This window comes from Fundulus heteroclitus, unplaced genomic scaffold (assembly GCF_011125445.2).
Source record: "Fundulus heteroclitus isolate FHET01 unplaced genomic scaffold, MU-UCD_Fhet_4.1 scaffold_78, whole genome shotgun sequence".
In the NCBI taxonomy this organism is placed as follows: Eukaryota; Metazoa; Chordata; class Actinopteri; order Cyprinodontiformes; family Fundulidae; genus Fundulus; species Fundulus heteroclitus.
Window position 1 is genome coordinate 760,680 of NW_023397230.1, and position 21,092 is coordinate 781,771.

General features: G+C 40.9%; 2 protein-coding genes across 3 annotated transcripts; both read right to left on the bottom strand.

Moving 5' to 3' along the window:
- Nucleotides 1-3,536: 3,536 nt before the first annotated feature.
- Nucleotides 3,537-10,324, bottom strand: LOC105932857 (alanine aminotransferase 2). The gene is made up of 11 exons (XM_036134266.1): nucleotides 9,604-10,324; nucleotides 8,188-8,275; nucleotides 7,986-8,094; nucleotides 7,768-7,904; nucleotides 7,439-7,682; nucleotides 6,970-7,049; nucleotides 6,750-6,886; nucleotides 6,246-6,417; nucleotides 5,183-5,338; nucleotides 4,952-5,064; nucleotides 3,537-4,720 (listed from the first exon to the last, which is right to left on the bottom strand). Exons 1-11 carry the CDS (start codon nucleotides 9,804-9,806, stop codon nucleotides 4,630-4,632), a joined length of 1,530 nt encoding a protein of 509 aa, XP_035990159.1. The 5' UTR covers nucleotides 9,807-10,324; the 3' UTR covers nucleotides 3,537-4,629.
- Nucleotides 10,325-11,651: 1,327 nt separating this feature from the next.
- Nucleotides 11,652-19,285, bottom strand: LOC105932871 (alanine aminotransferase 1). Of its 2 annotated transcripts, none has more exons than XM_036134267.1 (10): nucleotides 18,927-19,285; nucleotides 18,710-18,818; nucleotides 17,535-17,668; nucleotides 16,188-16,431; nucleotides 16,081-16,112; nucleotides 15,818-15,954; nucleotides 14,573-14,747; nucleotides 14,334-14,489; nucleotides 12,486-12,595; nucleotides 11,652-12,410 (listed from the first exon to the last, which is right to left on the bottom strand). In XM_036134267.1, exons 1-10 carry the CDS (start codon nucleotides 19,074-19,076, stop codon nucleotides 12,218-12,220), a joined length of 1,440 nt encoding a protein of 479 aa, XP_035990160.1. In that variant the 5' UTR covers nucleotides 19,077-19,285; the 3' UTR covers nucleotides 11,652-12,217. The 2 variants fall into 2 exon arrangements, with proteins under 2 accessions (XP_035990160.1, XP_012727623.3); XM_012872169.3 differs by having other exon boundaries at nucleotides 11,653-12,410; nucleotides 16,033-16,112; nucleotides 18,927-19,284.
- Nucleotides 19,286-21,092: the final 1,807 nt, after the last annotated feature.

Below are 21,092 nucleotides of genomic sequence, written 5' to 3' on the forward strand. Positions count from 1 at the left end.
TGAGGGTTAGGTTAACTGGCCTCGCTAAATTACCTTTAGCTATGAGTGTGTGCTTATTTTTACACTTAGTGTGAGACGATTGTCTTTCCTGTGTGTCTCTGTGTCGCCCTGCATTGGACTGGTGAACTGTCCAAATTGTGCCCAGCTTTTTCGCCCCATGACCGCTGGAGATGGGGGGGCCCCGTGTGCCATTTCAGAAAGCTCATGGCTAAAAGGCATCCAGGCCCCACAAACAGGCTAACGATTTATTGACAGAAGTGCAGACATTTATCAAACTCATAACTTATTCACATTAACAGCATCGTGAAAAGAGATGGAAATCTGAACTGTTTATTTCCTGCCTTGCTTGTCGGTTGTGTGAAACTGCTGATTGTGCGTTAATGTAGAGCCTCTGAAGGGCTTGCTGTGGTTTTCCTCTGCCTACTGGGTGGATCCCTGAGCTCAGGCTGTGTGTGTGTGTGTGTGTGTGTGTGTGTGTGTGTGTGTGTGTGTGTGTGTGTGTGTGTGTGTGTGTGTGTGGGGGGGGGGGGTTGTTGGGCTTTGCTTCTGAGGAATGATTACCCTTCTCACTCGTTTTTCCCAAAGCTACTGGAGTGGAATAATTGGGTAGCATGTGCAAATCTGAACTCCATTCACAGTGAGAGGATGGAGGGATGAATGATGGAGGGGGGAAAATGAAGGAGAAAAAAAAAGAATGGACCCTACTTCCTGTGTATGGCTCTGAGCCCTACAGAGCAGCGAGCACATTATTTACAGCTGCGGGTTTAATACATCGTCCACTAATGAGCAAACAGCCAATGGCCTGTGATCTGATACTCATTCACTCACTGGGCTGGTCTCAGGGACTCTAGAACCCCTGGATTAAAACTAAGCCGGCTCCCCTTCCTAATTTAGTCACATTCGTATCTTGCATTGTAGAACATTACATGCACGATTGGTAATTAAAACACATGCATCAAAAATACTGGAATTTGACATTTTAATATAGCCAAGTGGCAGAACATACTCAATTGTATAATAAAAAAAAATAAAAAAAAACTCTGTTTTGTGGATGGACATGAAATACGCACACAAAGCTGTTTTATGATGTCACCCAGTCTCATTAGTGAAAGCATTTGATGAACTGCTCCAGTTTTTGTGAAATCTCCTTGGACAAAATCCAAGTTTCCAGTGACACCTGGTGGTGATCACAAGACATGACACCCTGTTCAATCTCTCGGCCGTCTTCTCAACTCGGGTCACAGTGGGTTAGTTGGGATGTGAGTGTAAAGAATTATTCCATTACTGGAAGAAAAAAAGTAAAAAGAGAGAGAGAGATCATTTAAAATTTTGGCTGCATGTGAAACCTCTGTACCTCAAGCAACCATGTTGTTCTTTTTAGCTCTCTCCAATATACCTGTGCCCATATTCTCAAAGATAATCAGAGTTCTCGCAGTGAGCTCCTATCTTAGTCCAGAAATTCCCTCCAAGGAATCTTAGATTAAGGATCCCTCTCAATACATCTTTTGGGTAAGGACTCTTTAGCCAAAACAAAAGTGCGTCAACAGTCGCCATAATAAATGCTGTCCAAATAATGTGGTGAATAGAGAAGAAGATAGGAAAAGGAACCTAATTTAGCCAAGGAACCTCGTACTGTCCCTTACCGGCGCTAAGGAGCTATAAGGAATCCCACAATCCTTTGCGTGACATGACATATAAGCACTGCCCATCTCACATAAATTAACAAAAAATGTCCGGAGAGAAGAGAGCACACACAAAAGTGGCACCCTTTCACATATCACATGTCTTGTTGGTCATCCATGTGGATAAGAAGCTGTTGGCCATCTCCGCTTTTGTTGTCTACAGTAAATAAAATCTGATAGATGGTGTGACGGTGTAACGGCAAAGTTTTAAATCAAAGGAAGCAATTAAATCTGCAGCTGTGATGTGATGAAATACAAAGTATATATACATACGTTAACCTTGAGAATTAAAGCGATTCGTTGTTTATTTCGTACACATTGTTTATTTTTGCATAAATGTGTATACACTATTTTCTGTGTTAAAAACAAAACCTATTCATCAAATTAAAACAAAATAACCATTTTTCCTTGAGAAAAACTCCGCAACAGGTCTTTGGATTGAAGGTAACCCAACAGAAGAGGAAGAATAAGAGCCAGTCGTAGCAAATAAGACAAACCTTTAAAGTAAAGAAGTTTGATTCAGATTAGTCAGATTGATACTGCTCTTGTTGGAGCCTTTCATCTATTAATTCTAGACATGTATGTCATGTTGATCTAGGGCATTAATACCTATATTTTACACAAATGTTGTTTTTTTTACACTGAAAACATTTGAGTCTAATTGATTTTTGCCAGCATAAGCAGGTTTGACACCATATTAGACTGACTAATATTCAGGACAGAAGGAAAAAATCCAAGGAACTCAATGAGGATCTTAGAGTAGTAAATTTGCTTCAGCTGGGAAAATCTTTTTCAAGCTGTTTCTTGACAAAAACACATTTCATGATCATCAGTATGAGCAGCTGGATAAATGAAGTTATTTGGATGTGTCATCATGTTGTCAAGCTCTATAAGAAGGCCCAAACCCAGATGGAAATGTGTTGGGATGTTTACTGGCAGCAGCTCAGGAGCCACCAGGGTTCAGGCCGACTTCAAACTAGAATCTGCAGGGACATCCTGTGTCAGTGTCCACAGTGATGTTACTTTTCAATTGCCATAGAGTGAGGGAGTAGCAACTAGAGTGGTAGACAGGATAAAGACCAACATTTGAGGGTGGCGAGACAATGTCCACGACCAATGAGAGAGCATTTTCAAGACAGCTGCTGTAATCATTTAAAGGAAATCTTCCCCTGGTAACTCAGACAAACAACCAGGCATTTCAGGATTACAACACAGCGATAAGACTTGAGAAAGCAAGCAGGTGGCGACAGTCTCAGGTGTGCTCTGTGGGTAGCAGCAGAGCAGAAACCCCACAAGGAGGCCATTTTAAGACCAACCTGGTGAACAAATGAGAGGCGTGGCATCCCTGCCCCCTGGGGATCACAGGAGCTAAGATCAACCATCATCTGGTCACCCTAAGAGTGAAAAAGTCTGTTTAAACTGATGCGGTTTTAATATATTCCTTATGTGTTCAACATCCGTCTTCCTGTAAATAATATCAAATGAGTAAAAATCAAGTTGGGAAGAGGATGCCTAAACAAAGCATGAGAAAGACAAACCTGCAAACCTGGCATGGGAGAAAACAACTTGGATCTAAATGCTGTTAAATTATAAAAATACACCAAAGTACGTACTTCCTGGCCAAGGTGAAGAAGTTCAGCCTTTGACGATGCAGTTCTGGTCATCTATAATTGACAAAGGTAGACTGCAGGGTGCCATCCACACCTTAACACCCTCAACAGAAATCTTGTTTTGAACAATATGCACCAACTCTGCTTTGCTACAAAGTGGAATGGTTTCCTGCTAGAAGGATCACACCTGCACAAACAGTTTATCAAATTATCAAGAACTTTAAGAAGAGAGAAAGGCCAAGGGTTGTAGTGTCGTCCAAAAAGGTTTTATTTACGGTTTTGGGTTGCCACCAGTGCAGAGCTTGCTCAGGAATGGCAGCAAGCAGTTGTGAGTGTTTCTGCTTGCATGTGCACAGGAGCAGAGATTGAATGCTGATTTGGTGTCAACAACGGCAGCAAAAAAAACACAAAAAAAAAAACACATATCTTCTAGAAAAACATAAGGACAGATGGACACTCTGCAAGACGTAGGACAACTGGGGTGCAGAGGACAGCACTAAAGGTGTTTTAGCTCAATAATCCTCCTTCTGACTGTTTTAGACATCTAGTAAAAAACAAAAAAGAAAAACTCAGAAGAGGTAAAGGTGAATGGCATCACGTGTTGTTGCAACAACAACATAAAACAGGGTTTTATGTCAAATATATACTTACAAAAATAATTTTGATATTTCAGAGTAAAATGTGTCACTGTAAGGGTGTATTTTGATGACTTGTGGTAAATAGTATATATAAAATTAGGTTTAATAAAGGGTCAATTTCCAACTTTTCTCAACATTTTATTTTACAGATGTTTTTTAAATTATGATTTAAATCCCTCATCACTCATGTCAATCCACAATAAATACCGGTAACCATCTGCTGTTACATTTTGTTCATTTGAGGCACATAACATTTATGTACATTACACTATGAATAGATTACATAAATAACTTTTAACCATTAGTTGGCAAAATAGGGAAGAGGTGATCAAAAGAGTAGAGAAATGTATAGTTGGAGCCACATAATTACATACAATGTATAAAATGGAGCATAATCTTTTCTTCTCAATGTCTGACATTCAATCAGACTAAAATCTTTGTGTTTTAGGTCAAGTGAGGATTACTACAATAATTTCTATATCCCCAATGCCAGCATAATGTGTGAATTATTTTACTAAGTTTTTTTTCTCAAATTCAGTTTACATAGATTATTTTTTGATAGTGGCAGAATTGCCATTTAAACTTTTTGTTCACATTCTTTGCTCTGTTTTTCAGGTTTGAAATTTAAAAAACGTTTTAATCTGTTTTTAGTTTCTGGCATTTTCCTTCTGAGTTTGTATCCTTTGAATTTTTTATTTGTCAGTGACGTCTGTCCTCAATGCGAAGGTGAAAAGAGCGAAGACGTTTCAGGACGTCCTCCAGGACTGCAGGAGGAGCTAAAACACAAAGTCTGGAGGAGAAACAGAGGAAACATTTGGACAAAAATTCAGTCATACATCCGATAGACAAACGCCACACGACTGCAACCTAGTTTTCACGCTTATGATTAAAAAATAAAACTAAATGCAGCAATACACTTTGCTATCAGAAGGCAGATATAACAAAGGTCTTTGAAAACAAAAGCTACCTGATGTAAATACACGTACACATGAGCTAACAATCTAAAATAATTTGTCCTCACCTGATGTGATAGTTCTTATCATCCTGTCCGTTCTCAGAGCCTGGACCCAAGCAGACACCTTCCTCTTCCAGGAACTTCTGACAGTACAGAACATCAGCCTGCACTCCTGACATCTATTTTATATAACAAACACACTTATTGATTAATTAGATATTGCCAAAACGTATAGAAGAATGGATCTATTTCTCTTTTTTGTATCATAATTAAACATTTTCCTGGTTTGAAACTGACCTCAGCCTCCTTTATGATTTGAACAGGTAAATTCAGACGGGGATAAAGGAAGATCCCTCCCTTAGCCGGCTGGCAGCTCATCCCCGGTACGTTGTTTAAAAACTCACATGCTCGCTGAGCGTTCTGGGAGAGAGTTTCCACTGTCTGAAGAATCTCCTTTAAGGATGTCAAGAAAGAAACGACAGCAGAAAAGTATGGAAAAAAATGCCAAATAATACAATTTATTTTGTATCTTTTTATTGTTCTATTCTTAACCATTTGAAAAACTAGCTTTTTGTCATACATGTGCCCTGACTGAATGTAAAGAGGCTCATATAAAAGTATTTTCTGTATTGCTTGGGAATTTTTGCTTGTTTTTGGTGTGTTTTTTTTTTTTTTTTAACTCTCAACACCATCATCAAGAATCTTGTTCGATTCAAAAAGACACACAGCAGCAGGGACGTGCAGATGGGGGGGGGGGGGCGGAGGGGGTTGGGCACCTGCCCCTTTGCCCCTTGATGCCCAAAGTGCCCTTTTGTCAGTTTATTTTTTTGTGCGTGTGTGTGTGTTTGTGTGAGTGTGCATGTCCAAAATAATAATAATTTAGATCTAAATTGCCACAGTTACCGCGGTACGGTAACATGATTCACATAACATCACTCTTCCCTTCTTCTCCTCTTGCAGCTCCGCGGCTGCTGCTGCTGCCGCTGTCTGACTGCCTGCCCCTTTAAATTGGCAGCACATGTGACTGCACAGCAGTCACTTTACAGAACTATGTCAATTACTGTGCAATTGCATGCATGTATCAAGCAAAAGTTTAAAAGGGTACAAATAGTCTGAGGCAAAAATTTAAATGTTCAAATCAATTGATGGCCCTGCGATAGAGCGGCGACCTGTCCAGGGTGTACCGTGCCTCTCGATAGCTGGAGATAGGCACCAGCACATCCTCGCAACCCCACAAGGGACAAGCAAACAATATACGATTCTTTTTCCAAAGAAAAATGTTAACATTTGTCGAAAATATATTATGTGCATATACTTTTAGAAATATGTATTCCAAAACATTTTAAAGTTTGTTCTCTACCTGATTAAACACTTCATGTGAAGCATCTCCAGGTGAAGGAGGGTTAACCATGATTTCCAGCGCCAACTGGGGCAGAACTGGAGGGCTGCAAGGAGCCTGCATACTCATTAAATGGTTTTTGACCAGCGGGTCCATGTTGATGACCTCCATGTAGCCTCCTCTCAGACCACACCTAAACAGAGCAAGTCAGAATGAGTCTTTTACACGGTAAAATTAGATAGATCCCAGTCTTCCCAAACTGCAGTGTTTACGTTTTTCCATGTTTAAAATGAGATTTATAAATGGATTTGAGAGAAAGGTGCAACTGTTTGTTTAAATATTGGCAAAAAAGGGCAACATTTTAAAAGTTCAGCTCGGTTTGGTGCTCGTAATTGGTGTGAAAGAAGATGCTGTTTACTGAAAGGCTTTGAAAATTGTAACTGTGTGTTATCTAAACCCCTATTTTCAAACTAATGAGTGAAATCCTAGCGCTGGTGTTCCTCATGGAGCAGCGGTCGCACTCACTCTCCCATTGTGCCTGCGGATATTGAATGGAACGACACCATCTCCACTCTTTCTGAGTAGGACGCTCCCATCTCAGACAGGACCTTTTTGTAGGAAAGAAACTTTTCGTCCTGTCCGAACACACAGTCCTGGTAGACCTGATAGGTGGTAAAAGAAAGGAACCATTTTTAACAGTAAAACAAATCAAAACTGTAATTTTGCCTGCGCAGGAGGCGCTTACCTCTTCGACTAACAGAACGAGCCCCTCTGATGCAGCAAAACGGATCACTCCTTCTATAGTTTCTAGGTCTTGTACCTGACCTAACAGAATAAAAAAAATACTTTTATTTTGTTTTGGGGCAAGATACGAAAACTTTGCAAGACATCAGTTTGAGGAGACGGGGGAAAAAATAACTTTTTAATTAAAGAAGTTTGATTTTGAATTATTTTCATTGAACCAAAGAGTTTGATTTGAATTGCTCTTTGATGATGAGCTTCAGGTCTTTGAGGCTGAAAAGGCCTCCCTACTCGCTCCCTCCACAGAATCTCTTGACTCTATGAGATTTAAGTCTGATAGAAATTACGTCAAAATGTTAATATTATACAAAGTCAGTTGAAGCCTTTAAAGGATTACTTTAAAACTTGTCTGCCAGGATGATGAACAACTTTGGCTCTAAGTGTGTGACTGATGGGGCGTCTCCGCTGTGTACCTGTGGGGTTTCCTGGGTTACTGATGTAAATGGCTCTGGGCTCACAGTGCCCCCTAGCGGCCTCCAGGGCTCTGTGCAGCTCTTCCAGGTCCAAACCCCAACCTTGCTCTTCCAGCAGCCGGTACGGCACCCTTTTGACCCCGACCTCATCCAGCAGCATGGGTAGGGTGTGTGGACACGGCAGGGGGGTCAGCACACCTGTCTGAGTGGGCCCCTGTCCACTGGACAGCAAGTGCAGAACCAGCTAACGGCAACGACAATTAACAGAGTAAAATATCGGCTGCTTTATCACGAGGTCTCTTGCCTTTTCCGGCCCCCGACTGTTGTACCATCAAAGTCCGCTGGGAACCGCTGGAGAAGATGATGTCCTCTGGATCTGAGGCCACTCCACCATCTCTCCTCGTGATGAATTCAGCCACAGCTTTCTGGATTCCGGGTATCCCACAGGAGGAGGAAGAGTACGCGCCTGCCACGGTCACATTAGAGCAGCTCTTAGAGCGGAAACAGCTAGAAATAAAAGGCTTGAGATAAACAAGTTTCACCTTACCAACGCTGCCTCCATTACAGACACCCAACAGCTTCTGGGCCCTCCGACAAACATCTGAAGGAAACCGGGTTTCATCAAGAAGCTCCGGATACAAACAGGCTGCCAAGACCTGCAGCAAACAGAAGGTGAGAGTAGCAGAGCTGCACGGGTGAGCTCAGTGAAACAGAGAAACTAAAAAAAAAACTAAATGTTCAGAACCAACCTGGCGAGCAAACGAGAGGGGGGGCATCCCTGCCCTGTGGGGATCCCCTGAACAGACGTCGATCACCGTCTGAAAAGGTTTCTGCTCAGACTGAGAGGAAACACGTCAAGCTCTGTGACAGTGAATGTGCTGCTCCCTAACATCCAGCTGCAGGTTATTAAACTGGATGGAATCGTAATAAAAAGTGTAGGCAGAGGGCAGTCAAGCTAAAAATAAAAAAAATCATAAATGGAAGCAAATCAAAGTGTTTGAAGTCGTTCAACTGTACAATTCAACAAACACCACAATCAAATGCATCTCTTCTGCATTTATTCCACCTGTTTTTTGAGATCTAATAAACACTCAATGTTTGTTTTAGGTTTTAATCTATCATCTAGTACGTGTTAGCAAGTCTGAATAGTTACTGGATAATAAACTAACAAGATTCTTATCTTTATTGCTGTCACTAAAAGATGTTTACAAGCAGACTTTAATGTTTCCACCCGTTTGAAAGGTTAATGAAAGTTTACACAGTTACATCACGGCATTTATTTCTTCACTCTGAGTTTTAAATAGAAATGGGATGTGTTTAAAAGGACTAATCAAAACTCTAAACATGTTTGTACGTACATTTTTATTCTGTTTTATCTGACAGCAGCTATACATGAAACCAGCACTGCAAATAAAATAATGCAATAATAATGTTTAAATCCCCGAAAATTACTGGCATTACTCCTGTAATGCTTTTCAGAAAACCTAAACTGCTGAAACCAGAACCACACCAGAAGAGATAAAAAAAAATGTAGAACCTGAAACCAAAAGCTAAAAAAGGATCAGGAAACCAAATCTGCATACATTTGGAAATAAAGAGTTTATATTCTGTACTTTGCAGGTTAATAATCTCCATTAACTGTCAATGGAACAATATAAATTAGACGTTTAACAGCTTTATAAATGAAAATCTATGAAGATCGGAAAGCTTAATAAATAACAATGATTGGTACGTCTGTTTTTTTATTTTATTTTATTTTTTTCAAACATTGGGCTGTGCTTTATGGCCAAATCTGCAACTGGACCATGAGCTGCTCGTTCTGTTCTGCGCCTCTTCTCCTCATTCAAAAGTGTTAATGTTAAACAGCAACCTTCAAGATGGTGGTTTGATTAAAGTTTAACCATGAAGCTATCAGACAAAGAGCCTTTTCAAGAGATTATCATCCCAGTTTTACTTTAACTGCGCACTATGACCTTCTGCCAGCGAACAATGCAACCCAGATTTTTAGTTTTAAATTTGGTCTATAGGGTTAAGTATTTAATGCTGTTAAAATTTGTAAGAATCTAAGTGGTCGTCTTTTACGCTTTTGAAGAAACCGGTAAGTCAGGGTTAGAGCCGTAATCATCAGGGCTCACCAGGACCTGTTGCAGCTGCTCAGATGGCTCACCTGAACGATCTGCCCAGTAATCCTTGCAGCCAGACTCTGCAGGCCCACAGGCTCTCTGATCCCAAGGACCACCGGGTTCACCTCCTGCAAAGAGCTCATCTTGGTTCCTCTAACCGGAGAACGGGGCGATGCACTCAGGTGGGCTGGAAGGAGGCGGGTGTTCGAGGAAGGCAGAGCCACTTGTTGCTGACGCCATTTCATATTTTTGTTGCTTTTTCAGACCCATAGTTGGAAGAATTTGTTTTATTTGCAAATGTTCATTTATTCTATCCTACTTATTGTAATTATAATTTGAATCAAAAAGATTATCAGATGTTTTCCAATCTCATCAGTAGACGCTTTGAGAATAAGACACTTTTTATTTAGCAGCATTTTTTGGACTTTAGAACATAGAGCCATGCCTCATCTCTTTTTTGTATACTTTGCATGTTTTTACTAGTGTGTGTGTTTGTGCTCAGGTCCATAGTGACAAATCCAGCTGTGGTTCTGTTGAATCCAACTGAGCGGTATTGTACCTGCAGCTGGAACACAGTTTAATCTATATCACTGTTACTTCACTGCTTCAACATTTTTGTATTTGCTCTTGATGCCCTTGGACCAGCTCCTCAGAAGGAATCCCAAGGCGTTCCCAGGCCAGCCGAGAGACTTAGTCCCTCCAGCGTGTCCTGGGTCTTCCCCTGGGCCTCCTCCCGGTGGGACGTGCCCGGAACACCTCACCAGGGAGGCGTCCAGGAGACATCCTGACCAGATGCACAAGCCACCTCAACTGGCTCCTCTTGACGTGGAGGAGCAGCAGCTCTACTCTGAGTCCTCCCCGGATGACTGAGCTCCTCACCCTATCTCTAAGGGAGAGCCCAGACACACTACGGAGAAAACTCATTTCAGCCGCTTGTATCCGGGATCTCGTTCTTTCGGTCACGACCCATAGCTCGTGACCATAGATGAGGGTAGGAACGTAGATCGACCGGTAAATCGAGAGCTTCGCCTTTTGGCTCAGCTCTCTCCTCACCACAACGGATCGGTACAGCGCCCGCTTCACAGCAGACGCTGCACCAATTCGCCTGTCGATCTCCCGCTCCATCCTCCCCTCATTCGTGAACAAGACCCCAAGATAACTTAACTCCTCTACTAGGGGCAGCACCTCCTCTGCGATCTGGAGAAGGCACTCTACCCTTTTCTGGTTCAAGACCATGGTCTCGGATTTGGAGGCACTGATTTTCATCCCGGCCGCTTCGCACTCGGCTGCGAACCGCTCCAGTGAGAGCTGTAGATCACGCCCTGATGAAGCCAATAGGACCACGTCATTCGCGAATAGCAGAGACGCAGTCCTAAGGCCACCAAAACGGATCCCCTCAACACCTTGGCTGCGCCTAGAAATTCTGTCCATAAAAGTTATGAACAGAATCGGTGACAAAGGGCAGCCTTGGCGGAGTCCAACTCTCACCGGAAACGAATCCAACTTACTGCCGGCAATGCGGACCAGACTCTGACACCGGTCGTACAGAGACCTGACAGCCCTTATTAAAGGGTCCGGTACTCCATACTCCCAGAGTACCCCCCACAGGATCCCTCGGGGGACACGGTTGAATGCCTTCTCCAGATCCACAAAGCACATGTAGACTGGTTGGGCAAACTCCCATGCCCCCTCAAGAATCCTGCTGAGGGTATAGAGCTGATCCAATGTTCCACGGCCAGGACGAAAACCACACTGCTCTTCCTGAATCCGAGATTCAACCGCCTATTTTGATTGTGGTTCAAATCAGTTTAAACCTGGTTAAACCAAAATAACTAAGGAATCCATAGGCGGTCGATCTTTTTTTGTTAAAGTCAACCAAATTTCTTTGGCCTATTAAGAAATTGTGGAAATAAAAGTGGGCAGCTGTTTTTCTCAATACAAAGTCAATAAAACCTGGAAGTATAGGAAGTGATAAAGGAAGGATGTAATCAAAACATACAGTCCATCCTTCCATCCATCCATCAATCCATTTTCTAACACGTCTATCCCTTGTGGGGTCGCGAGGGGTGCTGGTGCCTATCTCCAGCTGTCAATGGGCGAGAGGCGGGGTACACCCTGGACAGGTCGCCTGCCTATCGCAGCAAAACATACATTCATATTCAATAAATTAGAATATGCATTTCTAAGAGAATTGTTTGTCAGACTAAAACTACCTTTAAGCTGCTATATAACACATTTTCATTAGACTCCATGTCTGCATGAAATTTATTTGTATTTTTTTATTGGTTGATGAGATATTTTAATCTTAAACGTTGAGTAATTATTAGCTGGAGGTGAAAAAAATCATAACAGAAAAAAGGCTTTAGTCTGTGTTAAGTTACATAATTTGTTTGTCTTAATGATCAGGGCCTTACGTTTTTATTCTTACATCTAAACCATAGGCATTATAGATTAGCATAACATAGACAGAATAAAACATCAAGATTGGGTCCTTACAATATTATTGGCTAGCCAGCTGAACTGGCTCTCTGCTGCCGAACCGTCCAGACATACAAAAACTCAGAAGTCAGCAGTCATACTAGGCAATTACATTCCTGCTTCAATAAAAGCTGCTTCTGACGTTGCTCTAGAAAGTCTGGGGCAAGTGGAAATAAAATTAGCATTTAAACCCAGTTCTTTGGCCTCTCAGATGTAGCTTTGGCCTAATTAATCCACTGGTGACAGCAGGTTTCGTCTCGTCTTTGTCCTCCACCCTTCTGTTAGCCTCTTTGCCAGCGAGGCGAAGGTGGAAGGAAGAGAGGCGAGACAGAACCTCCTCCAGGGTGTCAGGCGGAACCAGAACACATAATCTGAAGGAAAGAGAGAGATTGTAACAAAACTGCAGTAGCAGACCATTGGGGGCTTTGTCACGCCTTGTTTCCTACCTGAGATGATCGCTGCCATTCGTTCCACCGTGTTGTCCATCACCTATGATCAACCCCTCCTGCTGCAGTAACATCTGGCAGTACAGCACATCTGCTTCCAGTCCCAGCATCTACAAATCCATGACATGAGCAACAATACAAGACAAAAACTTTCATTTTTATGATTCAAGTAAATAACAAGTTAATGGTTGATAGACACTTGAAGTGAGTCCTTGTAAAACATTATTCCAGTGAGCAGAGGGGACAGGGGCAAAGTGCGGGGCCCTTTCCAAATACCTCTGTTACAAAACAAAAAAAAGCCAAAAGGATAGAAGAAAATGTTTCCATCTCTAAAGGAAATAACATCTAGTTGGAAAAACTAGAATCAGCTTTAATCGCCAATTCTGTGACACAAGCAAGGAATTTGACTTTATGTGTCAATGAAGACATTTTTAGTATGAACTTTTGTGACCAGGGTGTGTGGGGTTTCGCAGAGATGTTAGCTATCCGTTTCCTAACCCTAAACCTGAACATGTCCTGGATGGACAGACGGTCAGTCCCGATGATTCTCTCCACTTCTCTCCACCTAATTGTTCGTTGTAGTCTGGACTATTCATGTTTTGAGGATGAGCCGAACCTCGCAGTGACGGATGTGCAGAAAACAGATTGTATAATTGCAGTGAGATGCCTCAGGAAGTACCGTCTCCGCTGGGCCTTCTTCCAAACCGTGTCTGTGTGTGAGGACCATCTCAGGTCCTGGGAAAGGGCGGTCCACAGGAACCGGAAGTGATCCACAGCGAACACACTGTTGTTGAGGATGTTGAGGGGAAGCCGTGTGGGGGGTGTTCTCCTGAAGTCCAACCATCTTCTCCAGGCTCTTGAGGTACTAAAGCTCGAGGTGATTCTGACTGCTCTGACCAGCCGATCCACCTCCTGTCTGTATGCAGACTTGTCATTGCCCTAGATCAGACAGATAAGAGTGGTGTCATCTGCAAACTCCAGGAGTTTCACTGGCGGGTCCACTAAGGTGCAGTCACGTGACAAGTAGATGGAGGCTGGTACTGTGAGACCGCAGAGCTTCTGGTGAAGGCTGACTGGGTTGATGGTGTTGAAGGCCGAACTAAAGTCCCCAAACAAGATCCTGACAAACATGCCTGGGTGGTCGAGATGGTGCAGGATGAAGTGTAGACCCAGGCTGACTGCGTCGTCTGCTGACCCGTTTACCTGGTGGGCCGTGTCAGCTTTGTTAATTAAAGCCAGCAAAAGATATTACAGGGTTCCTGAGAGTCAGCAACACCCACTTAGTGTTTTTAATCACTTAAAATATCGAAATGTTAGTTTGTGAACTATTTTAAAAAGGTAAAGCAATTTCTCACAATGAATTTGACGTAGTTTACATATGTTTTGATAAATTGCACAAACGAAGATTACAGCAAATCTTATATTTGAATGTCTCCTCAAAACTAAGATCTATGTTGTTCTACATCTGTTTGTGAATGTTCTAAATATTGGACCTAATTTCTTGACGTTTGTAATCAAAGACAAAGGCAGCAGCTAAAAGAAACAGCACTGTGGATTTGTAAAACTTCGAACTAAAGTCTTTATTAACTACAGGTTCTATTCTTAATGACTTGGATCAGCATCACTTAATGAAAACGCTAAAACAGAGGTGGCTATATGACGCATATGTAGGTCCGGTTCCCATTAACAGGGCTGTTTTGGAGAAGCAACGTGTTTTTATGGCTAAGAAGACATTGCCTAAAAAAAAACTTGAAATTGGTTGTTTTTTTTGGGTAGGTTGGTAAGTTTTAGTTAAATAAAATGAAAATAAATGCAAGCAAGAAAAGGGCAATGGTACATTTATTCCACCTTGGCTTGCTCCTGGATCTCAGCTGGTAGATCCAAATGTGGGTAGAGGTAGATTCCCCCCATCGCCGGCTGGCAGCTGATTCCTGGTAGATCATTCAGCAGCTTCAGAGCCCGCTGAGCATTTTGGGCCAGGGTGGCTTGAGTCAGGTGAGTCTCCTTCAGTGTAAATGTCATCCAAGAGAAGACTGTAAGAAGATGAACAACATCGGCTACTCACGGAGCTTTGGTTTTGATCTAACCTGAGCAAATGTGTCGTAGGAAGGGTCACCCGGTTTGGGTGGGCTGAGCATGAGATCCAGTGCCAGCTGTCCTGTGACTGGGGCATTGATGTCGGTGCAGAGCATGGTGTCAACAAAATGCATCACCCCCGAGTCCATGTTGACCACCTCCATGTATCCTGCTCTGAGGCCACACCTACACACCCAGACCATCAGGGCAAAGGAAGTCACGAAAATCAGAGAAAACAGAAATCCTCTAAAAACGTCTTCACTTCTCTACACTTGGACACACACAAAAAAAAAAAAAAATCCTTTAGCTTTTGTAATCTTATTTGCTTACTAACAGGAGAACAACATTTTATTAAATGTAACATTGGAATAAAATAAAATTGTCATAACTGTGTCTTTCCCATTCCACCACTAAAAGAAAAAATATATATAATGAAAACATTTCTGAACTTGGAGATTATATTACTTTTTTCATAGTTAGTGCTAAAATAAAATACAATTCTTAAAACTAATCATTTATTTGCCATGAAACAAATGCAAATAATGAAATATACATTATTTTTATCCTGGGTTACTATGATTTATTTTGTTTTGTTGCAATGCTTATAACGCGCAAACTGTCACAAAAACTCTTTTCCGGGTTTAAAAAAATTAAAATAAGGTAACAAAACCATTAAAAAAACATTGTAAATACTTAACATAATAAGATTTAAATAAAATAACATTTGTCAATTATTAAATAGAATAAAATCATCTCAGTACAAAAAAATCATATCAATATAAAAATATAAATATATAAATATAAAAGAAGGCTAAAAACTAATAAAATTGTGATGATCTGGTCACTTCAGTTAAGCATTTGTTTCCCAGTGTCTAAAGAAAAAGATTTACGAAAGAAATATTGATATTTATCAAGTTTTTATGTGTAAGATGTCACTGATAATATTATGCTTAAAGGAAAAATATGAGACCTTATCTTCAGATTTGAAAAAGGAAAACGGTGTATCAGTTTGTAGACTATGTTTACTTATCATAATATATGAAAATGTTTTTCAGTTAAGTCCATATATTAAGGTTTTAAGATAGCTTTAAGTCTCAAACAGATAAATAGAAAACATTTGTGTAAAAACATCTGCAAAAAGTGTCTCTAGATGGTTTGAGAAATTCATCAGAATCCTTCTATGTCATAAATGGAAAATAATCCAAGATTGTCCTCGGCTAGATCTGATGGAAAAGGATGAAGTCATGGGAACTCACTCTGCTGCACAAGCGCAGGATACAGAGTGGAAGGACACCAGCTCCACAGTGTCTCTCAGATGTTTGTCCATCTCAAACAGAACCTTCTTATACGAAATAAACTCTCTGTTTGGTGCATAAACGCTGTCCTGGTAGACCTGGAGAGAGGAGAACAGCTGATGGATAACTAAAAAGATTGCTCTGATGCTGAGGAGACATTTGCTCATCCTCGTCACCTCATCAACCAGCAGCAGGAGTCTCTCAGCTGCTGCAAACTCAATCACCTCCTCTATTGACTTCCTGTCCAGCAAATGTCCTGAAAATAGAAAACAGCAGCCTCATCAGTGTTGGCATAGTGCTGGAGTCAGCTTGGATGCAGCAGAGTGCGTACCTGTGGGGTTTCCTGGGTTGCAGATGTAAATTGCTCTGAGCTCACAGCGCCCTCTGGAGGTCGTTAGAGCTCGGTGCAACTCGCTCAGGTCAACAGCCCAGTGTTTGTCCTCTGTCAGCCGGTAAGGCACCGCCATCACCCCGGCCTCGTCCAGCAGAGGGAGGAGTGTGTGAGGGCAGGGCTGAGGGACCAACACGCCTGTCTGTGGATGTCCCTCCCCTCCGGACAGCAGCTTTATAATCACCTTAAAAACACAGGAACCATTAACCACCTATCTATTAAGAGCCTTTATCTCCATGAACCAAATTTGTAGCTGTTGCCTTTTGTTGGTGTGTACAGAAGAGGATTTGGGCCATTAAAAAAAAGTGTATTCAATTCTGACTTTTTCTCAGAATTCTGACTTTAATCACAGAATTCTGAGAAAATAGTCAGAATTGAATAGACTTTTTTAATGGCCCTAATCCTCTTCCGTAGGATGGTGCTATAGATTTTGTCTGAAGGAAAAATTACAGAGTAAAGTACATAATTGAACATCTAAATAAGAACAATAATTAAATATGTTGTGCATGTTTGAAACTGACTGACACCTTAAGCGTAGTTAAAGGAGCAATAAGTGAAATTTCACCACTAGGTGGGTGGTTGATTACTGTCTGTGGACTACGACAAAATGTGTGACAAGCCACGTCTCTCTCTACCTTCAAAATCTAAGCACCACCCGTTATCTGATACAATTTTACATTTTTTGTCAAAAAAAGAGAATGCCCTGAATGTAAGCGAGGAGCACGGTGGGCAGCATTAAACAATGCTAACTGTAACAAATTGTCTGGCTGTCATGTTATACAGCTGTCCAGGCTGGCTATGTTGCAGAAAACAGCCACAATGCCTCTGGATGTCAAAAGTCCAGTTGGGAAAGTCAGAGGAGTCTGACTATCCAGTATGGCTGCTGAACATACACAAAACAGGGAAAGGTCAATGTCTGGATACATAAAACAGGTAATAAATGCAATGTGATTAGCTGGTAATACTAATAGTAGTTAATTAGGGGTCCTGAGATTTCTAAGGCTTTCTAAGGCACACCTGTGCACTAATCATGGTGTCTAATCTGCATCTTGATATGGCACACCTGTGAAGTGGGATGGATCATCTCAGCAAAGAAGTGCTCACCATCACAGATTTAGACTGGTTTGTGAACAATATATTGAAGGAAATGGTGACATTGTGTATGTGGAAAAAGTTTTAGATCTTTGAGCTCATCTCATAAAAAATGGGAGCAAAACCAAAAGTGTTGCGTTTATATTTATGTTGAGTGTAATAGTAATAGTAATGACAATACGTTCATAATCATACCATCAGCGCTCTCTGAGCCCCAGAGGAGATAAAAATGTTGCCAGCGTACGCGGGAACACCTCCATCTCGTTTCGTGATGAACTCGGCAATGGTTTTTCTGACGTGAGGCAGTCCAGATGAGGCAGTGTAGGAGCCTGAAGGTCAGGAGGAACAATCAGTTGTTTAACTTTTTTAATAGAGCATTAGGGAACACATTTCAAAATGTATTTATACTGGATATTTTAATGCAGGGATCACCAACCTTTTTGAAACTAAGAGCTACTTTACTGGTATTGCATCATTGGAAGCGCTACCTGAACTGACCTTTGCACTAAAGAGTCAGAGCTCACCTTAACGTTATGTGATATAAACATGTTTTTAATGCTTTTAAATCTATGTGAATACAGGTATGATTAAAAAGGAAGTGCAACTGAATAAAATAGTATTTAAAATGAAGCTCACTAGAGGTTTTTTTGCTATGAGGGCACCACATATGGTGCTTGTGGGCTACCTGGTTCCATGTTGGTGACCACTGTTTTAATGGGTTTCTTGTAAAGTGCAAGAGGAGTCTAAACTCTTTTATCAGAACTGCTGGAGTTTAACAGAGGACTCTGGGTAGACGTAAGAGGCGGTTAATGGAACTTAGGGCTCATTATCAATCACAGGCAGGCAAACAAAGAACGCTGGATGGTCAACACATATGAAGGATTTCAAGAATCTGGCAGTTAGACGCTGGGAGAGTATATAGCGGTCTCCCCAGGAGGTGCGGCGACTCAGCTTCATTAAATCTGCTGCAGGTGTGACTGCTCAGACCTGACAGCCAGAGCTGAGCAGACAGAGAGACGTCACCATCACTGCAGGCAGGAATCTCCCAGACAGGATCCGGCACAATCATTACAGATTTGCGTCTGTCTGTCATGTGTGCATTCAGGGGACAATGTCTCACCAAAACACCAATCATGGCCGCATGATTGCGATAAAGATTCTTGATTTATGATTTGCGTATGCAGGTTTTAGTGGCAGCATTTTGGGCTCTTTACGTTTCCATAATGCTCTGGTTTAGATGAAGCCTAGTTTATTTGTATAGCGCCGTACATACATAGTTTATATTATAAAGGAGAGCTCGGTAAGACTTGGGTCTAAAACATTTCCAAAGAAAAAAAAAAATTTTCTTTTCTTTTTTCTCAAATCCTTACCAAGACTTTCACCATCACAAGCCTTGAGGAACCTTAGAGCTCTTAGCCTGACGTCCAGAGGAAGACTTTCTTCTCTCAGCAGTTCAGGACACAAACACACCGCCATGACCTGAGAGGTAGCGTCAGAATCATAGAGAAGATTAAACAATAAAATACAGTACCTGGGATGCAGAGCTGCAACCATGACTTTTTGTTTGAACCAGTTTAAGTGACTAACCTGGCGAACAAATGTGATGGGTTTCATTCCTGCTCCCTGGGGATCACCTGAACTGATGTCAATCACCTTCTTGGAGAGTTTCAGCGCCCCCTGTAGGAAATCACATTTTAATGCAGCAAAGGATAGCATCCATCCGTGAACAAAATACATCTTCTTTAAAGTAATAATCCCAACACTCCCTTAAAGGCATATTTAATGTTTCACTTGTATTGTAATCGTGAGCAAAGATTAGACTGACAAACTGTTTGGGGATAGTTTTCGGCCCATTCTCTTAACAGTGTTCCTCAGTTTCTTAAGGTTTGTTGACATTACTTTCAACCCAGCTCTCTCTTAAGTTCCCACCACAGCATTTTAATCAGAACTAGGTCTGGACTTTGACTAGGCCATTGCAATGCCTTCTTTGTTTTTCAGACATTCCTCTGGTGGTTTGAAGCGGTGTCTTAATTTTAATATTGTTTTTTTATGGCTCAAATTTTTCCCAAAGATGCAGTTGTTGGGTGCATGTATATATATATATATATATATATATATATATATATATATATATATATATATATATATATATATATATATATAAAGATTGCATATAAGATTGTAATAATGTACTGTATTTACTATACCTCAGTGATTCTTGGTGAATGAAGACGGCTGGACGTACCTGAGCGATGTCGCTGGTAAAGTTTCCAGCCAGACTCTGCAGCGCACTGAGAGAGGAGACTCTGATCCCTCTTACTCTGGGATTAACGTCTTGTAGGGAAGTCATCGCCCTTTCTGTTACATTTATTTAGTCAAAACTCTTGATATTAACAACATTTTATTTACAGGATTCATGCCAAGTTCTACGCCTTTTCCATATTAGATCCTAAATTACATTTAGTTATAGCTTAGATTTGCGTGAATGCTTCTTTCCTGCTTGTTATATTTTATTATTGTGGAAAAGCCAGTTTGTACAGGGCTAACATAAGGTTAGACAAATACCAAACAAAACACTGATGCGATTTTCATAGCACTGAAGAAAGAAAATATCTTACAATATTTTATCTTAAAACAGAGACATTAATTAGGTGGCCTAAACCTGTTATTTGTAGCAGTTATTAATCTATACTGAGAAAATATGTCAACTAATGTGTAACAACAAACAATCTGAATACTATAATTGCAGCTTGCACTTGCTGAGGTTAGTAGGCTAAATATAAACTGCTGATCTCATGAGATGATTATTACGATGTGATTTATTCTTAATAAAGTGAAAATCTTAAAACACTTACCAATAGATCCCTTCAAAATATTAACAACCCTATGAGCAGCAGTGCAATTTATCAAGCTGTTAAACTAAGCTAAGCCTGCACTTAATAAGTCACAAAGGTCGGAGTTTAAATTATAATGATATTAAAGTACGGTAAATTGAACTTACTGAGATTTGTAGACACTGTGTTCTTGATTTGTAGTGTTTTGTCTGGCAGCTGTGGCAGAGTTCTTGGTTAAAATCTTTGACCTACAGTCCGGGGAAAATTGGATGAATGTATAATTGATGCACTACAGTTATTCATTCATCCAGTCTATAGCTTGTCTGATGTCCTGATCTCTGAGCTGGATTTTGAACATGATGTTCTGAACTATTATTGTTTAGGATGGATGTCATGTCCTAATAAAAAAAAAAAAAAAAAAAAAAAATCTCTCTTTGTAAACAGTAGCAGGACAGACTTCGTGCTTTTTCAGCACATCCCCCAGAGGCTCAGTTGAATTAAAATATGGGCAATTTGGAGGCCCACTTTATACAGCAGGGACATATTAAGATGACTTATGAGCAAAAAGTCCCCAAATTGTAAACAGAAAAGATGAACATTTGGGAATTTTAGTTTTTCATGATGCTAAGAAGTAAGAGTAACATGTTTCATGTTTAACAACATTTCGGAGAATGGAGGTCAGGACATGAAACATATTCTAATCTCTTTGCTTGACTAGCCAAAACATCTGAAGCCCATTTTTCACACTTTATGGATCCCAAGTAAGTTCATTTTTATAGCAGAAGTTGGTTTTTTGATTGATGGAAAAATGCCACCAGAACCCTGAAATATTACACTGTCTACAGCTGCAAAGATTCAGGTGGTTTGAATAAATCATTTAGTTACTTTTCACTCCCCTATGATTGTAAATAATTCCCAA

Bases quoted from the DNA above. Each gene is read 5' to 3' on its own strand.
- LOC105932871 (XM_012872169.3), bottom strand. From the start codon at position 19,076: ATGTATTTTGTTCACGGATGGATGCTATCCTTTGCTGCATTAAAATGT. The intron at 18,819-18,926 runs GTTAGTCACTTA...GCTACCTCTCAG, and splicing joins CCATCACATTTGTTCGCCAG to GTCATGGCGGTGTGTTTGTG. The intron at 12,411-12,485 runs GTAGGAAACAAG...TCTTTCCTTCAG, and splicing joins AATGGCAGCGATCATCTCAG to ATTATGTGTTCTGGTTCCGC.
- LOC105932857 (XM_036134266.1), bottom strand. From the start codon at position 9,806: ATGAAATGGCGTCAGCAACAAGTGGCTCTGCCTTCCTCGAACACCCGC. The intron at 6,418-6,749 runs GTGAGTGCGACC...TGCTCTGTTTAG, and splicing joins TCCGCAGGCACAATGGGAGA to GTGTGGTCTGAGAGGAGGCT. The intron at 5,339-6,245 runs GTAGAGAACAAA...ACATCCTTAAAG, and splicing joins CACATGAAGTGTTTAATCAG to GAGATTCTTCAGACAGTGGA.